The sequence below is a fragment of the Lampris incognitus genome, chromosome 2, assembly GCF_029633865.1.
Source record: "Lampris incognitus isolate fLamInc1 chromosome 2, fLamInc1.hap2, whole genome shotgun sequence".
NCBI classification, from domain to species: Eukaryota; Metazoa; Chordata; class Actinopteri; order Lampriformes; family Lampridae; genus Lampris; species Lampris incognitus.
Genome location: NC_079212.1, coordinates 97,622,131 through 97,642,521, shown reverse-complemented (window position 1 = coordinate 97,642,521; position 20,391 = coordinate 97,622,131). Strand labels below are relative to the sequence as shown.

General features: G+C 43.4%; 1 protein-coding gene across 4 annotated transcripts; it reads left to right on the top strand.

Annotated features, from left to right (window-relative positions):
* The first annotated feature begins 639 nt into the window (after positions 1-639).
* On the top strand, positions 640-20,251 carry nprl2 (NPR2 like, GATOR1 complex subunit). Of its 4 annotated transcripts, XM_056274304.1 has the most exons (12): positions 640-696; positions 1,045-1,168; positions 1,264-1,355; positions 1,477-1,645; positions 1,761-1,869; positions 18,030-18,166; positions 18,740-18,837; positions 18,926-18,962; positions 19,070-19,163; positions 19,250-19,367; positions 19,508-19,650; positions 19,818-20,251. In XM_056274304.1, the coding sequence occupies exons 2-12, from the start codon at positions 1,082-1,084 to the stop codon at positions 19,883-19,885; spliced, it is 1,152 nt and encodes a 383-aa protein (XP_056130279.1). In that variant the 5' UTR covers positions 640-696; positions 1,045-1,081; the 3' UTR covers positions 19,886-20,251. The 4 variants fall into 4 exon arrangements, with proteins under 4 accessions (XP_056130279.1, XP_056130282.1, XP_056130281.1 ...); XM_056274307.1 differs by lacking the exon at positions 1,264-1,355; XM_056274305.1 differs by lacking the exon at positions 640-696 and having other exon boundaries at positions 706-1,168.
* The last annotated feature ends 140 nt before the right edge of the window (positions 20,252-20,391 follow it).

Genomic DNA, 20,391 nt, shown 5'->3' with positions numbered 1-20,391 from the left:
ACTTTCCCCCGGATAAACTTAAAGACGACCATCGTGTTTGATTTCTCTTCCCCCTTGGTCGAAAACATCTACGCTAGAGGATATGCGGTTAATTGGAGCCAATTAAACTAAACCGCCAAAAGTGATTGTGGAAAACGAAAATCCCCATCAAGATCTTTACGGCAGCCCACCTTCAGTCCAGCACTCCCACTGGGGACGCCAGAGGCTCTGCGGCACGCAGTCAATGGTCGCCTCCACATGTCGACACGTGTTACCCAGCCCAGGGTCGCTAGTGTTAAGAGATATGCTGCCCTGTATTAATAATGTAATCTATATACAAATTAAGAGTGGGTAAAGGCGTTGGGATTTCAAACAAGCTAAACAGGCTTGCTGCCAAACTATACCGTTTTCCGGTTCGTCTGTGCGTACCCGCGCGATTGGATTGACAAACGTGCTCTGTAAACGTTTAATCTCTCTTCAACCGATCCATATATAACGTATTAACCGTGCCGTTGGTGCTTGACTTGCTATCTTGATCGCACAATTAGTTAAAAATATCCAAGCACGGCTTGACTATTTGGTCACAGAAATCAGGTCCAGCCGAACGGTTCTCGGACGACGGGTTTGCGAACGTTCCCGCATCCGCTGCGTAAAGCGGACGCAGCGTTGGCTGTGGTGAACAAACCTTTGTATAGTCCGCGGACTGGGGCATGTAAAGTAAGTAAACGAGCGACGACTTGTCAGATCTGCCGGAGCAATGAAAGTTAATGTGCTCGACGACATTATTTATTTGTTTATAACACGTAAGAGCTGAGCTGCCTGTCCTGTAGGACTGTCGCTAACGACTTGGTTAGCTAAGCCTTACTTTACTTTAGCTGTCTGGCGAACAGCGTAACGTTAACCTGCGCTAACATGACCAACAAGGAAGGCGGAGATGTGTGTTATTTTACAAGACTCGCGTTGAACTAGCGGTGGACTTTGAGGCACGGTATGCTGCCGTCTGAATAGCGTTATTCTAATCGGAGTGGGCCTTATAAGACGAATAGTCTCTCCTCTCTCGTTAAGGTTGGAAATTCATTGACGTAACGTCGCGGTGTGTCAGATGATTATAATGGGCATGGCCAGTCAGATTGAGTGTATATTCTTCAGTGAGTTTCATCCCACCTTGGGCCCAAAGATCACTTACCAGGTGAGTGCACATACGTAATGTAAGCCTGTTGTGTTTCATGGCCATCATTCTGTCCCGGTGTTTTTCCTTTACTTGCGTCCATTTCTCTGTAACAGGTTCCAGAGGAGTACATTTCTCGTGAGCTCTTTGACACGGTGCAGGTTTACATTATCACCAAGCCAGAGCTGCAAAACAAACTTATTACTGTGTATGTACACCGAAGGCCCGTTTTCCAGCAGTCTTTTATGTTATAGGTTTGCTGTGCGTTTGTTTAGTGTTTTCTTGCCATGCTCGATTCAAATCTTGGGTTCTACTTTTGATTGTTTCAGAACTGCGATGGGAAAGAAACTAACTGGATGTCCAGTGTGCATTGAGCATAAAAAATACAGTCGCAATGCCTTGCTCTTTAACCTTGGCTTTGTATGTGATGCTCAAATGAAGACCTGTGCCCTTGAACCAATTGTGAAGAAGCTAGCCGGGTACCTCACAACTCTGGAGGTAAGACAAGTAAATGTGGTCATCCTGTTGTCATTATGAGCTTTATATTGTTTTGTTTTTTACAATTTACACATTCCTCTGTCTAACCTAAGTCAGCCTCCTCATTGCATTACAGCTGGAGAGTGGCTTCATATCCAACGAGGAGAGTAAGCAAAAACTTTTACCCATAATGTCAACCTTGTTAGAGGAGCTCAACGCCACAGGAGCTTGCACCTTACCCATAGGTATGGATTTTTACAACATACACGTAACACAGTAAGATATGAGACATGAGATGATATCCAATGAGATAATTAAACCTTTAACCAAGCCAATCGTTTTGACCGTTTGGATTTTCAAATCTCAAATCTTACTTTATTCAGACACATAGGTCCATATTAAAAAAACAACAACAGAAATACAACACAGGACGACAACATAAAACAAAGCTAAAACAGCAATTAACAAGTCCACAATGATTTAAAACCTATACAGACATTTATTCCAATGTTTCCTGAAACAAGAAGAGTACCTTGTGTCACTTTGTGCAGGCTCAGTTAAAACCATGATAATTAGATTCTTTGAATCAATTAATTGCCACATAAACTTGTACATAAAATTCCTCAACACAGCATGAAACGTGGGAACATTACTAGTCACAAACAAATGACTTACACTTGTCCATCTTGGAAGCTTGAGCAAGATTCTGAATGCATCATTATATGATATCTGCAGCTTTTTCATTTTTGCTTTGCTATAATTGTACCACAAAAAGGCTGTATAGAGTGGAGTACAGTAGGCCCTAAAAAGAGCAGTTTAACATCATCTGCACACATACGAAATTTGCATGCCAGCATATTGGCTTGTGCATACAGTTTGCAACACTGGCGCTGCACATCATCGTCATCACATAACTCATTCCCGATGATGTGACCCAAATATTTTAGTTTGTTCACCACACTTAGTGCTTGGTCTGCCATGAAGAATGAAGGAACATTTTGCTTTTGATCCCCCTTGGTTTTAGCAATCATGACAACACTGTTTTTATTGTTAAATTTAATGTCATGCTGCGTACCATAACTTGAGCAGACTCTGAGCAGTTGCTGTAAGCCAGTACTATAAGGAAACATGATGACTAACCGACACCATACAGCCAGTCTTACACTCTTTTAACTTTTTAGAAAGATCATCCATATACAACCCCCCCAAGGTTGGACTACCCGGGGCTCGAACCTAGGACCTTCTTGCTTCAAGGCAACCGCGCTAACCTCTGTGCCGCCAAAACTACAATCCACACTTGTGATATACACTCAACTGAGAATTATTTGTGGAGGAGGCGCAAGAAAGGGGTCGTCCCGGGTCGTCCTCTGTGTGGAGTTTGCATGTTCTCCCCGTGTCTGCACGGGTTTCTTCCGGGTGCTCCGGTTTCCTCCCACAGTCCAAAGACATGTAGGTCAGGTGTATCGGCTGTACTAAATTGTCCCTAGGTGTCCCTATGTGTGTGTGTGTCGGCCCTGTGATGGCCTGGCGACCTGTCCAGGGTGTCTCCCTGCCTGCCGCCCAATGACTGCTGGGATAGGCTCCAGCATTCCCGCGACCCTGAGAGCAGGAGTGGTTCAGATAATGAATGGATGGATGGATGGATCCATATACAAATTGAAGAGAACAGGCAACAGTATTCCACCTTGTCGGACTTCATTGGTCACTGGGAAGGGTGCAGATATACTGTTACCTCATCTAACTTGCATGGTTTGATATGAATACCAAAAGTGCAGGATCCTTATCAAATAAGAGAGGACCCTGGCTCTCATAGTTTAACAAACAATTTACCATGATTAACTCGGTCAAAAGCTTTTGACGCATCCAGAAAACACATAAATACTGTAGTATTATGTCTTCTATACTTATTAACAACTCCCTTCAGTGCATATATGCAGAAATCTGTGACGTGTTTATTTTTAAAACCCAATTGATTGTCAGTAGTTGATATGTATTCTTGAAGCCTATCCAAGAGAATCTATTCTAATACTCTGGAACGCATACTAGCCAGTGAAATTGGCCTATCATTTTCTATGCTGGATATTTTACCGATTTTGTCTTTGATTACTGCCACTAAACAGACAGACAAAGTAGAGTCGGGTAGTATACCATGCATTAACAATCCAGAAAAACACATAGCAAATAACACTGAGATTCTATGGTTATTATGCTTCAGATTTGCTGCTGTTATTTGGTCAAGGCCACATGCTTTGTTCAGTGACCATTTCTCAATGGCATGGCACACTTCATCAGGTCTAATAACCACACCATCATTGTTAGAGACATCGCCAACATTCAATTCATCACATAGTGTTTTCAATACCATTCAGCAACATTTTCAGGCCCAGTAATCCCATCAATGCTGGATGGCAAGGGCATCTTACTATTATTAATAACCTTAACTTATTTCCAGAAGTCATAGACATTATTCTGTTGAAGCTTGTTGGCCATGAAGTTTGCCCTCATGGCCTGCTCATTTCTTTTAATAAAACATACAGCATATTTAAGTCTAGCGTTAGCCTGTTTCTTGTGTTCACACTCTGTGCCATGCCTAGCTTTTCCCGATAAGACCCAGTTTCTAAAAGCTTCTTTGGCCTCTACATGCAGTTCAGCTACATATTCATTCCATCCTGGCCTGACGTTGTGTTGTTTAGCCCTTTTTTGGCAGAATGATTTACTGCCATTATTTAGACAATTCACAATTTTACCATACATTATACATAGATTACACTTGTGGTTTGGTTCTTACAGTTAATGTTGCCACACAGAATAGCATCAAATAGTATATCAGTATTACTTAGGCTCTTATCAGTCAGTGAATTATAATGCTTTAAGTCGTCTTCTGTAAGCCTAGACCAATCTACTTTCCCACTTTGTTCATGTTTATCATAACTGGTCAACTCAGGTAGACTCTCCACATTTAACAACATAGACACAGGTATGTGATCTGTTGTGGCCAGACCATACACGATCTCCACTTTCTCTAAACATTCATGAGCATCAGCTGTACATGTACAGTGATCCGGCCAAGATGTTGTATGCCAATGCTTCACTGGTATATGTGTAGCTATCTACTGGCAGCAGCACTTTACTGGAAAGAAACAACTTGCAGTCTTCACAACATTGGATTAGGTGTTGACCAAATAAGGAATTATTATCTGAGAGATCAGCATTCATGTCTCCCACAACAAGTATACACGTATATGCACTGTCTTTAATAAATGAACTAATAAAAGCGAGCCTATTAAGGTATTCATCCTCATTTTGGTAACATTCACAAGGAGTGTAAACATTTAAAATTATAAATGTACAACTCCCCCCCCCCCCCCCGCCTTTTCTCCCCAATTGTACTTTGCCAATCACCCCACTATTCCAAGCCGTCCCGGTCTCTGCACCATCCCCTCTGCCGATCCGGGGAGGGCTGCAGACATGCCTCCTCCGATACATGCGGAGTCCCCCGTGCCACCCGGACCCCCATGCCACCCGGATGCCCCATTATGTACAATTTGGATTGCTATGCACCAGTCCACCTCTAATCAAATGACACTGATCAGTGGATCATATTTCTTGTGCCAGAGAATGGCCACTACCCCGGGTATTCTGCCACGCACTATCCCCATGCTAAGGGCTGTTGTGGACTCCCCTGCCCCATGGAAATCATTATTAACAGAATTAAATTTGTCTAAATCTTGTTTAGCTAATAAACAAGTTTAATAAGTTGTGGGAAAAAAAAGAAAAAGATGCAGACGTGCCGCTCACTGAATGGGGCTAAAATTGCATATATTTGCATTAAAATTAGTTTTAGATCAATTGCACCAAAATAGATAAATAAAAAGTTATAAGTTCTACCTAAAACAACCATGACCGGTCAAAATGACCAGTGGTTTTTAAACTCTATATTCTGAGTTCAAGATAAATACCCAATTGATATATAAATGGATTGCATATGTTCGTATGTCTGTTAGGAAATGGCTGACACCGAAATTAACATTTTAACAACTATAATACCATTTTTAAGCAATTTAAACTCCAGAGAGACATGGTCGAACTTGAATAGCAAAATTGAAAAAGGGAAAATATTACCTGAAAAACAAAATGGCAAACACATGGCTATTGCTAATCTAACAAATGTAACAAGGCTTATAAAACGTGAAATGTAAAAAAAACAGAAAAACAAAAACCCTGAAAAATCACCATTTAAACAGTCCTAAACAACGACTGGAACTTTAAAAAAACTACTAGAAAGACCATGGGGGTCATTTTGACCGTTTAGGATTTTCAAAGTTTAATAACTTTGTGGGTGAAAAAAGATACAGACCTGATGCTCCCTGAATGCTCCTAAAACTGCATATATTTGCATTAAAATTAGTTTTAGATCAATTGCACAAAAAAAGAAGTTGTGATAAGTTCTACCCTAAAACATCCATGAGCGGTCAAAATGACCGCGCGTAATTTGTGCGTCATGTTACATGTGTCGTTCGCGTCATTTCCGTCAAAACGTTCAGTTCTTCTTTAACATATTGTGGGAGTGCAGGAATGAGGAGACGAAGAGATCGAGTCCAGTCAATTCCGTTTACTCGCTACACAAAACAACACCGATACAGCACAATCTCTCGTGGCAACCAGCTAACCGCTAGGCTGCTGCAAACATGGCTCCCCCCGGAAACCCTAAGCAGTGCCTACGTCAGCACTCTGAATGTCCGCCTTAAAGGAGCAGCAGCCCCTGGTGAATCTACCCTCATTTGTGTATCACCACACAGGCCCCCCCAGAATTCACCATCACGAAAAAATGCAACACAACAGTACTCAGCGAAACACAAATAGCCAACAGGCGAACAGTCCTCGGTGAAACAGTCAACGTCTCGGGGGGCGGACCAGGCGGCCAAAACGGCTGCGCTGAATGGGTATGGGGGGCAGGGGCAGGGGACAGAGCCATAGCCCTGGCAGGGGCCGAGGCTGGGCCAGCGGCCTGAGAAGGGGGGCGTCCACGCTGTGAGGGCAGCGCCAGTTCGACCGGCCCACCCAGGTCCAAATGGGCAGGCTTGAGACGGTCCACCGAGACCCGCTCCGGCTTGCCCCCCATGTCCACCACAAAGTTCTTAGGCCCCGCTTCCAGGACGTGGAAGGGCCCGTCGTAGGGGGGCTGCAGGGGGGTACGGTGGCTGTCGTGGCGGATGAAGACGTACCTGGCCTACAGCAGATCCTTGGGGACGTAGGACTGAGGGAGGCAGTGGTGAGATGTAGGGATCGGAGCGAAAGCCTTGGTACTGTCCCGGGCCACAGCCCGATGAGAAACTGCTGACCTGGGGGCCACAGCGTCTGGGATAAACTCACCCGGGACACGCAGCAGCTGGCCGTAAACCAGCTCGGCAGACGAGGACTGGAGGTCTTCCTTGGGGGAAGAGCGAAGGCCGAGCATGACCCACGGGAGGCGATCAACCCAGTTGCTGTCCTTGAGGCTGGTACGAAGAGCGGCCTTCATAGACCGATGAAATTGCTCACAAAGTCCGTTGCCCTGCGGGTTGTATGCTGTGGTGCGGTGGAGCTTCACCCCCAGCCCCCCCGCGACTGCAGTCCAGAGCTCTGACATGAACTGTAGGTGAGGTCAGCCAGCGTGCCAAAACGGGCCACCCAGGACCCGATGAACGCCCGGGCCACCTCAGTAGACGTGGTCGATGACAGGGGAACAGATTCCGGCCACCTGGTGGTCCTGTCCACCATGGTGAGAAGGTGAGTGAACCCGTGGGAGGGGGGCAGGGGGCCCACCAGGTCCACATTCACTTGGTCAAATCGCCTCTCGGGCACCAGGAATGGCGCCAAGGGGGCTTTGGTATGACGGTGTACTTTGGAACGCTGGCATGCCAAGCAGTAGTCAGCCCAGGCCTTGACGTCCTTCCTGAGGCCGGGCCAGATGAACTTGGCCCCCACCAGCTTAGTGGACGCCTTCACACCTGGGTGGGAAAGGCCATGGATAATGTCAAAAACACGGCGCCGCCAGAAGGTGGGCACCATGGGCCGGGGCTGGCCCGTAGAAACGTCGCAGAGGAGCGTGGCATTGGCACTGTCAAACACCATATCCTCCAACCGCAGCCCCGTAGCAGCCATCTGATAGGCCTAGATGTCCGCGTCAGTGGCTTGGTCTGCAGCCATGGCAGTGTAATCGAGTCCCAAGTGAACGGACCCTGCCAACGCCCGGGAGAGCGACCAAGTTGTCCTTGCTGGCCACTTGCCAGATATCCGTGGTAAACTCCGAGATGGCAGAGAGCTGATGCTGTTGGCGCCCGGACCACAGCTTGGAGGAAGGTGCTGTACTTCCGCTCGTTGTCCTTAAACTGTTTGCTAAAGAAGGCAAGGGGCTGCCAGGCGCCGCCCACCCACTGCTCGCACACCGCCCCGACCGCATAGTCAGAGGCGTCGGTCGTGAGGGCAGTCGGGGCAGTGGGGACGGGTGCGCCAGCAAAGCGGCATTGGCCAGCGCAGCCTTGGCGTCGTCGAAAGCTTCGTCCATTCCCGGGGACCAGTCTACCTCGCCCTTGGCTTCCTTGCCCCGCAGGGCCTCTACAAGGGCTGCATGCGGTGAGCTGCGTGGGGAATGAACCTGTTATAAAAGTTCACCATGCCCAAGAACTCCTGCAGGGACTTCACAGTGCGGGGGCGTGGAAAACTGGCAACGGCGTCCACTCTGGCAGGAAGCGGAACGGCTCCTTGCGGGGAGATGCGGTGGCCAAGGAAGTCGATGGACGACAGGCCAAACTGGCACTTGGCTGGGTTGACTATTAGTCCATGCGCACTCAGCCGCTCGAACAACTGCCGGAGCTGCGTCAGGTGCTCCTCCGCGGATGCGCTGGCCACGAAAATGTCATACAAGTAAACAAACAAGAACGGCATATACCGTAGCACAGAGTCCATCAGCCGCTTGAACGTCTGCGCTGCCCCCTTGAGACCGAGGGGCATTCTCAGGAACTCGAAGAGTCCAAATGGCATGATGACCACTGTCTTGGGCACGTCCCGAGGGTGGACCAGTACCTGGTGGTAGCCCCGCACCAAATCTACTTTGGAAAAGATGGTGGCCCCCGCCAGGTGGGCGGAGAAGCCCTGTATGTGCGGAACGGGGTACTGGTCAGGGTTTGTGGCGTTGTTCAGGCGACAAAAATTGCCGCAGGGGCGCCAACTGCTGTCAGCCTTAGAAACCATGTGCAGGGGGGAGGCCTACGGGCTGTCCGAGCGGCGCACAATGCCGAGGCGTTACATGGTGGCAAACTCCTCCCTGGCGATCGCAAGCTTAGCAGAGTCGAGGCGCCAAGCACGTGCGTAGACCGGGGGGCCGTCGGTGGCAATATGGTGCTCCACGCCGTGCTTGGCCACCGCTGACGAGAACGTAGGTGTGGTGAGGTCAGGGAACTCTGCGAGCAGTCGTTGATACGTGTCTCCGGCAGCGAGCATGTTTGACAGGCCGAGCGTCCCTGCACCTCCCAGTGTGCACGGGTATGTAGCGAAAGAGACAGCATCGATCAAGCGACAGTTCGTAACATCCACCAGCAGCCTGAAGGCGCACAGGAAGTCCACGCCCAGGAGGGGAACCGACGACGCGGCCATAACGAAGTCCCAGCCGAAACGCCGACCGCCGAAACACACCTCCACATACCTGGTGTCGTAGGTACGTATGGGCGTGCCGTTCACGGCATCCATCGGGGGGCCTTGTCCGCCGGCCATGGTGTCCGCGGCCGATGCAGGCAGGATGCTACGCTGAGCACCCGAATCAACCAGCAGCTGCCGGCCAGATAAGGCGTCCTTGATAAACAACAGCCTGCTGTTCTCGCCGGCACTCATAGCTCCTTTTGAGCGCCGGCCCTGGCATTTCCCTGGACGCTGAAGCTGCATGGTGGGCAACACTGCTTGGACCCGGCACCAAACCTGTTGTGGTAATAACACAGCCCGCTGTCACGCTGGCGGCGGGCAGCCGCGGTGTCCGCTGCGTCCTCCAGAGGCCGGGGTGAGGTCTGGGTGGGGGGCATCGCATGAACGAACTGCTGCCGGTTGGCGATGAAAATCCTGTCCACTGCCGCACCCAGAGTGTGGTAGTCTTTCATGGAGGAGAGGGGGGAGCTGGGTAGCACTGTGCGCACAGGTGCTGGGAGCTGCCGTAGAAAAATATGGGTGAAAATGAAGGAGGTGTCCGCTGAGCCCAAAACGGCCAACATCTTCTCCAGCAGCTCAGAAGGTTTGCTGTCGCCGAGTCCATTGAGTGACAACAGGCGATCCGGCTTCTCCATCTCCAATAGCTCGTAGAGTTGTAAAAGGAATGCCTTGAGTGCGCCGTATTTTCCCACAGCCAGGGGGGCTTCCAGCAGCCCCATAGCTCAGGCCGTCGTCCGGGCATCCAACGCCGCCACCACATGGAAATACCTCGTAACATCCTGCGTTATTCCTCCCAGCTCGAACTGGGCTTCAGTGTGCTGAATCCAAGGCCGGGGACTGTGCTGCCAAAACTCGGGCAACTTCACCGTTGCTGCTGAGATTCTAGCGCTAACATGAGCCATTCTGTTTGCATCACTCGGAGATGGAGCGGTGTCGTCATCCCTTTGGGTCGACATGTTCGTTGTCAACGTGCGGGGTCACCAATGTGGGAGTGCAGGAATGAGGAGACGAAGAGATCGAGTCGAGTCAATTCCGTTTACTCGCCACACAAAACAACACCGATACAGCACAATCCCTCGTGGCAATCAGCTAACCGCTAGGCTGCTGCAAACATGGCACAGCCCGGAAACCCTAAGCAGTTCCTATGTCAGCACTCTGAATGTCCGCCTTAAAGGAGCAGCAGCCCCTGGTGAATCTACCCTCATTTGTTTATCACCACTATATCACATTTTATAGGCCCTGTTACGATTGTTAGATTAGCGATATGTGTTTTCCGTTTTTGTTTTCCATGTATAATTTCAAACATGTGGTGGGGCCTTCCAAGATGGCGGCTTGATCGGATGTCCTTTTTCAAGCTCTCGCACCAAACCAGGGGTAGCAAACCATGTGCCATGGAGAGCCACGTGTATGCAGATTTTCACTCCAGCCGGACTCCACACCAGGTGATTTCACTGATTAGCAACCCTTCAACCAAAGAGGAAGATTGTATCAGTGAAATCACCTGGTGTGGAATACGGCTGGAATGAAAACCTGCATACACATGGCTCTCCATGGCACATGGTTAGCCACCGCTGCACCAAACCTTTACAAATAATAGGAAAACAGGTGGGCAATCTTATCCAGAAAGGGCCAGTGTGGGTGCAGGTCTTTGTTCCAACCAAGCAGTTACATACCTGTGTCCTAATGAAGTTCCTCAGCAAAGATTCTACTCGTTGATTAGTGGGACCAGGTGTGTAACTGCTTGGTTGGGACAAAAACCTGCACCCACACCGGCCCTTTCTGGACAAAATTGCCCACGCCTGATAAATGTTATCTTAAGTTCACACAAGATTCAGAAACCTTAACAAAGAGACCAATATTCTCTCATGACCGAAAAGGATCCTCTAAAGAGACAAACGAGACTAAACTACCTGCAGCGCTCAACGACCTACTAGCATAGTGGTGCCCAGCCCTGCTCCTGGAGAGCTACCCTCCTGCCGGTTTTCACTCCAACCCTGATTTAACACATCTGATTCAATTAATAAAGGTCTTGGTCAGTGGGTAATTAGTAGAATCAGGTGTGTTAAATTAGGGTTGGAGTGAAAAACGGCAGGATGGTAGTTCTCCTGGAGCAGGGTTAGGCACCACTGCACTAGCAGGCACCAATTATGCTAAAATGGCTAATGCCGATGATGGGATAGCAGCACCAACTGAAGAAGATTTTCCGGCTTTGCTGCTAGCTACTGAGGGGACTCTGTAAATCACCAGCTTCCAAAAAAAAAAAACAACCTCTATTTGAATACAATTAGAAGAGGAATGATACTGATCAAACTCAAGATATTATTGGAACTCTCTCTCAACTTATCAACACACGCTTTGACGCCATGGAAAAGATGATTTCGATAATTCGCTGAAAATTGAAGGCCTAAAGAAAACCATTGATTTTGCCTTTCAGGAGATACAAGACATAAAGAAGAGGGTTGACATAATTGAAAACAAAACCAACAAAGATGATTTGCTTTCTTCCAGGATGCAGGAAAGAATATAGGAATCTGAACAATACTTAAGAAGATGGAACTTGAAGCTTTATGGAGTACCAGAGTCTGTGTCCAAGGAAGATGTAAAGAAAGAAACCATCAAAATATGTCAAACAATCCTTCCAGATGAGAAACATAAGTTGCCAGAGAACATTGATATCATGCATCGTTCAGGGAAGATGTGAGAAAAATATCAGAACCCAAGAGGCATCATTCTTCAGTTAATCTCAAGATCCTACAGAGATGCTGTATGGAAAGCAATGAAGGATCATCCCTTCCTTAAAGATCATCATCTCTGCTTCGCAGAAGACCTGTGTCAAACTGACAGGGAGACCCAAGCTGCTCTCGGGCCGGTAATCCAAAAGGTGAGGACAGAGAGAAAGATTGCTTACTACGTTGGTGCTCGAGCCTTTGTGAATGGCAAAGAAATAAACGTCCTGAAAGACTGACCCTAAGGCTGTGAACACCGCTATTTTGGTCTGTCTGGTACGGGAAAGTGTTATTTTCTTGTTAAGGGACTGTTTTCTTCGTAAAATATTACGGAGCTAGTTAATTGTTATATGTATAGGCCTATATAATATATTTTGTTTACTACACATGTTCCACATAAGTAGCTTCTGGAGATAATTTATATATCTGATTATTTCTTTTCCCTCATTTAGTATTGCAAACTTGGTGCAGAGCTTGGGAAAAATACAGTATATACACACACACACACACACACACACACACACACACACACACACACACACACACACACACACACACACAAACACTTACCTGAAGTGAATTCATTCTATCTAAATAATTTGTTTTTATCTTTAGGTTCCCTTAATGCCAGGGGGCTAAAAAACATTACTAAGCATAAAGCGTTATTTTTATTTGCTAAGCAATTAAATACAGATTTATTTTTCTTTCAAGAATCCCATTTTACTCTTAATGATACCAATTTCTGGAAATCTCAATAGGGAGATGATGTATGGTTTTCACATGGCACTGAACACTCAGCTGGAACACTTACTCTGAAGAAGAGATTTGAAGGTGACGTCCTTTTAACCAAATGTGACCCAGGGGGACATTTTACTTTCATGATTATTTCTTGTTCCAATATGATGATTTTCATTATTAACATTTACAGTTACAACAGAAAAACTGAAAACTCTCAGTTGCTATCTTCTTTGGAGAATAATATTAATCAAAGGCTAACTAAGTTTCCCAACGCAGTTATTATAATTGGAGGTGATTTCAGTATGGTTATAGATGGCCAAATTGATAGATGGCCACTATGAACTATTTACTCAAAAAATGACCTAAAGCTACTGATGTAAAGATATAATTTGATTGATGTTTAGAGAGAGAAATTTCCCATTAATAAACTTTATACCTAGAGAAATAACGATGATTCTAAACAGTGTCGTATTTATATATATATATATATATATATATATATATATATATATATATACACACTACCGTTCAAAAGTTTGGGATCACCCAAACAATTTTGTGTTTTCCATGAAAAGTCACACTTATTCACCACCATATGTTGTGAAATGAATAGAAAATAGAGTCAAGACATTGACAAGGTTAGAAATAATGATTTGTATTTGAAATAAGATTTTTTTTACATCAAACTTTGCTTTCGTCAAAGAATCCTCCATTTGCAGCAATTACAGCATTGCAGACCTTTGGCATTCTAGCTGTTAATTTGTTGAGGTAATCTGGAGAAATTGCACCCCACGCTTCCAGAAGCAGCTCCCACAAGTTGGATTGGTTGGATGGGCACTTCTTTGAGCAGATTGAGTTTCTGGAGCATCACATTTGTGGGGTCAATTAAACGCTCAAAATGGCCAGAAAAAGAGAACTTTCATCTGAAACTCGACAGTCTATTTTTGTTCTTAGAAATGAAGGCTATTCCATGCGAGAAATTGCTAAGAAATTGAAGATTTCCTACACCGGTGTGTACTACTCCCTTCAGAGGACAGCACAAACAGGCTCTAACCAGAGTAGAAAAAGAAGTGGGAGGCCGCGTTGCACAACTGAGCAAGAAGATAAGTACATTAGAGTCTCTAGTTTGAGAAACAGACGCCTCACAGGTCCCCAACTGGCATCTTCATTAAATAGTACCTGTTAGAGCCTGTTTGTGCTGTCCTCTGAAGGGAGTAGTACACACCGGTGTAGGAAATCTTCAATTTCTTAGCAATTTCTCGCATGGAATAGCCTTCATTTCTAAGAACAAGAATAGACTGTCGAGTTTCAGATGAAAGTTCTCTTTTTCTGGCCATTTTGAGCGTTTAATTGACCCCACAAATGTGATGCTCCAGAAACTCAATCTGCTCAAAGAAGTGCCCATCCAACCAATCCAACTTGTGGGAGCTGCTTCTGGAAGCGTGGGGTGCAATTTCTCCAGATTACCTCAACAAATTAACAGCTAGAATGCCAAAGGTCTGCAATGCTGTAATTGCTGCAAATGGAGGATTCTTTAACGAAAGCAAAGTTTGATGTAAAAAAAATCTTATTTCAAATAAAAATCATTATTTCTAACCTTGTCAATGTCTTGACTCTATTTTCTATTCATTTCACAACATATGGTGGTGAATAAGTGTGACTTTTCATGGAAAACACGAAATTGTTTGGGTGATCCCAAACTTTTGAACGGTAGTGTATATTCTTCCCACCCTTATACAGACCATAAGGCTATTTACATTACAGTTGTCTGGTGAAAATAATAAATCTTTCAATAGGAAAACCTATTGGATTTTGAGCAACTCCTTGCTTAGAATAGACAGCATAAAATTAATTCATTAATTTTTTTAACAAAGCCAAAAATGAAAACTGTTATGGGAAAATTTGGGAATTATTTAAATTTGAGGCTGCAAGTTTGTTGAGAAACTACAGTTCTAATTTGGCTAAACTTAAAAAGGCAGAAGAAAATTGAGTTACCAATGATATTATGATACTTTCAAAAAAGAATCCAGCTAACTACACAATAGAAGACAGCTTAACTATGGCAAATCTACAAATTAAGCTAGGTGACATTTAAAAAAATAGGGCAGAGGGAGCCTTTGTGAGATCCAGACTGAAATGGCTTGAGGAGGGTGAAAGCAATTCTTCTTTCTTCTTCAAATTAGAAAAACGTCGTGCCAAGCCAAATACTATTCACCAACTAAAAATAGATATTATAATGACAGATTCAAAAACTATTTCTAACCACTGCTGTTCTTTCTATAGCAAACTCTATACATGTAATTATTCTGCACAAATCACAGGGCAATTTTTAAGTCCAATTAACACCCAACGCATATATCCTGCAGATAGTAAAATATGGGATACTCCCCTTGCTATTAATGAGGTAACTTTTTCCATAAATCACTTGAAAAACAGGGGACAGACTGTCTAACTGGGGAATTCTATAAACTTACCCAATGAAATTTCCCCATTTTTACTTAAAGTCTTCACAAAAAGTATTAATCAAGGCACTCTCCCCCCTAGTCTGAGTCAAGGCATACTTACCCTAATACCTGAACCAAAAAGGACTTACTCCACATTGAAAATTGGCGTCTAATATGCCTCCTTAACAATGATTATAAAGTCCTTGCCTCAGTATTTTCCAAGAGAATTAAATGTGTCTTGGACTCTAATCGGAGAGATACAATTCGGATTCATGCAAAACAGACATGTCTCAAACAATATACGATTAATCTTAGATATCTTGGATTACTCGTATTTAATATCTGATAACAGCTTTATCCTTTTTCTAGACTTTTATAAAGCCTTTGACTCCATAAATCATAATTCTATCTTTAGCTGCCTTGAGAAATTTGGTGTTGGCACTTTCTTTTGTTGTGCAATCAAAACATTGCATTGTAACTCTACTGTTCTATTAAACTCAGAAATGGTACTTCCCCAAGGTTTGACCTCAAGAGAGGTCTTAAACAAGGTTGTCCAATCTCGCCTTATTTGTTTCTTTTAGCTGGCCAGCTAGAAAATGACACTACTATTTTTCTGAAAGACAGCAGTCAAATATTCTATGCTCTTCACCTAATGCAGTTCTTCTCCAAAGCTTCAGGACTTTACCTTAATATTAATAAATGTGAACTCCTACCTGTCTGTTCAGTGGTATCTATTTGTGACATTCCTGTCAAAAACAGTGACATATTTAGGCATAATTATTGCAAAAGATCAAATGGCAAGATGCCCACTGAACTTTGACCCCATAATTGACAAAACTAAAAAAAACAACTCAATCAGTGGCTCCAAAGGGACCTGAGCTTGAAGGGTACAGTTTTGCTATCAAAGGCAGAAGGAATATCTCAACTAAGATATACTGCCCTATCTTCCTATTTAGATAGACAGACACTCAAATCCACTGACCAATGGCTATTTAACTTTGTTTGGAGGAATTGAACACACTACCTAAGGAAATCAGTAGTGATGAATTCTTTTGAAAAGGGAGTCTTAATTTTTTTTGGATAGATTTTACAACCCTAAATCACACATTCAAAATAAATTGGCTCAAGTCCTATTTAAAAACAATCCTACCTCTATCTGGAGTATCTTCCTCATATCTTTTCAAAACTTGGTGGTCTTCATTTTATTCTTCTTTGTAATTATAATGTTGATAAAATCCCTGTGAAACTTTCGGCATTCCATAAACGGATACTTCTCTCATGGGCATTAATCTACAAACAATTTTTCACCCCACAAATTTTTCATTTGGAAGAACAAATATGTACTTTATAAAAACAAATCTTTGTTTTTGCAGAACTGGTATGACAACAAAATAATGTTGGTGGGTCAGCTCTTCAACAAAGAGGGTCTTTTACTGAAATATGAAGAGTTCAACATTAAATTTAACCTTGCTGTCTCACCTGAAGAATACGCTGTCGTTTTTGATGCTGTTTCTGCTGAAGTTTGTATGCTCCTTAAAAATTCATCCTCTGTGGATTTGGAGGACTCTCCATTGTTGAAGGCAGCTAACACTCCAGTTGACAAAATCTGTTTTGCTGTATCTCATAAAAATAAGAGCTATCAGTGTGTTGTTCCAACAAGATGTAGTCTCTGTACCATATGTCATTTTTCACTGGAGTAAATTTATTACTAATATCTGTTGGAAAAAGGTTTGAATGCTACCACATACATTTTTGATAAATAACAAAATAAAAGAGGTTTCCTTTAAATTATTACACAGGTTTTACCCGCCAAGTCAGTACCTGAGAAGATTTGTGAAAACAATGAACCCCCGTTGTTCTTTGTGCAAAACTCAAATTGAGACAATCACATTAATTTTGAGACTGCACCTTTTCCAGAAAACTTTGGAAGGAACTAAATGCTTTTATTATGTCTAAGTCTGTAATATTTTCCCCTTAAATGGGAATATGTATTGTTTGGTTTCCATGACACAAATGGTGAAAGTAACACTAAGTTTTACTTAATAAATCTTGTTAATTTTTTTCAAAAATTTCACATCCATAAAAGTAAATTTTGAAATAAAAAAAAACATTCTTTTCTGCTTTAATTATAGACATTGAGAAATATATCTCTACCATTTCCAGAAGCACAAACAGAAAAGCAGTCAAAAAGCAGCTTGGTTATATTATAACATTTTCACTTAATGTGCACTTTAAATGTACCCCTGGCAAAAGTGCTTTATTTTTGTTCAGCATTATTATTATTATAATTTTTGGTGTTAATACTAGTTTATTAATTTTCTTTATTTTTGTTATGACCATATTAATTTTCTTTATTTTTGTTATGACCATCAAATGTGAAGGTGTAAGGTTGTTTATAGCTGATTAGTCTGATGACATATATGTACAATGTTCTTGTATTGTTTGTACCCTTTCCAATTTAAAAAAATAATAAAAAATCTGTTTCAGACACACCATGACTACCACAGAGGCGTTGCAGTATTTACAAGCGTTGGACAGCAGCGATTTTAAATTGTTTGAAACTGAAAAATAGTATTAAAGTTGTTAAAATGTTAATTTTGGTGTCAGTCGCTTCTTAACAGACATGCATCATATGTATGCATTGTTATGTATGTTATTTAATACATTAATATTTCAATTGGGTATTTATCTCGACAGACTATAGAGTTTAAAAGCCACCGGTCATTTTGACCGGCCATGGTCGTTTTAGGTAGGAGTGAAATCCCGGTCGTTCTAGTGTTAACCAGCTTTGCTGTCTCTTTCCCCTCACCTCTGTTTTAGACGACTCTAACACTATTCACTTGAAGCTGATTGAGCAGCGCAAGGATCCCATGATTGTTCAGGAGTATGATGTGCCTGTCTTCACTCAGTGCAAAGACCACTTCATCAAATCCCAATGGGATCTCACCACGCAACAGGCATGCTTCTTCTGTTCACTGCTTGTGCCTCAGTGTGACATTTCTGTGTGATGTATTGTTTAACTATGTACCAAAATATGCACCGCACCAGGAGTAGGGTTGGTGGTTAAGACCATCTCATTAGCCCTACATTAGTTTCAAACTTCCAAGTTTATTGTCATGTGCAGCAGTTGCATGCAGTGCAGCCAGTGCAATGAAATGCTTAGTTTTTGATGCTTTCAAACATCCAAAATTTAAAGTAAGGAAAGGCCTAAAAATGCAGAAAAGTAGGAAATGTCAGATTAAGGTAAAATAGGATATGTAAAGGTAAACATTTAAGGGACAATTATACATGATATGATGTAATCTAAACCTTAAACACTTTAATTGTTCTTTTGGTTGAAGGATATTAATATCGATGGAAGATTACACAATGAACTGTTTGTCAGTGTAATCTCAGTTATAATAAACTAGGTTTATGTAGGATTTTCAATCTCATGACACATAGTGCCTTGGCTCATCAGTCTGACTGATTATAGTATACACCAAATGCATGGCTCACATAAACAGATAATGTTGTATATCCAACTCTAGATCTTGCCTTATATCGATGGGTTTAGGCATGTCCAGAAAATTTCTGCTGAGGCGGATGTTGAGCTGAATCTCGTCCGTATTGCTGTGCAGAATTTGCTGTGAGTACATTAAAGTGAATATGTGTCTGTAATTTATCAAAAATGAAGCCAGTGAGGCACCTTTAACAGCTTCCATTTTCCTCAACAGGTATTACAGTGTTGTAACCTTGGTGTCTATATTTCAGGTACCAAAAAAAAAAAATTCCTGCAGCTCAGACATTGTCTCTACTCTACTACACTTTTTTTTTATTCTTCTTGGTCTTTATTTGATTTTTTTTAACTTTTTCTCTAGTATTCTAATGTGTACTGTACAACCCCCAAAGTCCAGAGCCTCATAGATGACAAGTCCATTCAGGAGGAGTGCCTCAGCTATGTCACTAAGCAAGGTAAACACATCAGCGCAAGGTAAATATAAGATGTTCCACATGGTTGTTTATATTTCTTTTTCATCTTTTGTGTTTTTGTTGATCAGGTCAGAAGCGGGCCAGTCTGAGAGATGTGTTTCAGCTGTACTGTGGTCTGACTCCAGGAACCACTGTTCGGGACCTTTGTTCCCGCTACTCCCAGCAGCTTCAGAGGATTGACGAGAGGTCAGCGTAACTCCTCATCAATTCCTGAAAAGACTTTATGATTATGGAGAAACGAGGTCAGGATGTCTTCCTCTTATTATCACTGCTGTGTTAAAGCCATAATATTGACTGTGTGCTGTGAAATTTATCACCATTTTCAGGAGGCTCATCCAGTTTGGTTTGATGAAACGTCTGATCCGAAGACTACAGAAGTATCCCGTAAAGGTGATCCGCGACGAGAGGAGTCGGCCACCTCGCCTCTACACTGGTTGCCATAGTTATGATGAAATCTGCTGCAAAACAGGCAGGTTCAAGAAGTTTCTCTAATGGCTTAGCATATAAATAGTTTCAGATGATCCTATGATAAACCTCCAGGCCTCTTGCTGTCCCATGATAATTGATTTGAAAGTAGGAACTTAATTTGCATATACAAAAATGCCCTCTTGTTGACTTGCATTGGTTTTTCCACAGGAATGAGCTACAAAGAACTGGATGAGAGACTTGAGAACGACCCAAACATTATTGTGTGCTGGAAGTGAGGGAGAAAGCCATTTCAAAATAAGGAAAACGGAGTTGGAGTCATACAGTACAGATGCTTAAATTTCTGTCTCTTAGACGACATTGATATGCAACCAAAGATGCCTGTTTTCCCTGCCCCTGGTGTCCCAAACCATTGATGGGGATAAAGTTGTTAGAGATGATGTTTAAACGGTGAAGGAAGCAGTTCATCGTAGTTGTCCGTAGTATTTTTTTTTATTCCCTCCCTTTTTTGGAGGGGTGTCATTCATTTTTTTTTTTTGTCCCTGATTAAATGGACAAAAGTGTGAATGATACTAACACAAGGAAGGTCATTTATGTACCACTATTGTTTTTTGTTGACATATGTGATCAATAAAAAGTCATCACAGTGATTTTGTTTATTAATTCTTAAATCCTGCGCCATCGGTGGCTGCAGCAGCGTTGCCCTCTATCGGGCGTGATGGGAACTACAGCCAACAACGACGGAGCGGCCCAGTCAGCACCGTGCCGCTGCTCTACCGCCCCC

Coding starts and splice junctions, on each gene's coding strand:
- nprl2 (XM_056274304.1), top strand. CDS start 1,082: ATGATTATAATGGGCATGGCCAGTCAGATTGAGTGTATATTCTTCAGT. Junction 18,838..18,925: donor ATTGCTGTGCAGAATTTGCT/GTGAGTACATTA, acceptor TTTCCTCAACAG/GTATTACAGTGTTGTAACCT. Junction 19,651..19,817: donor TGAAATCTGCTGCAAAACAG/GCAGGTTCAAGA, acceptor GTTTTTCCACAG/GAATGAGCTACAAAGAACTG.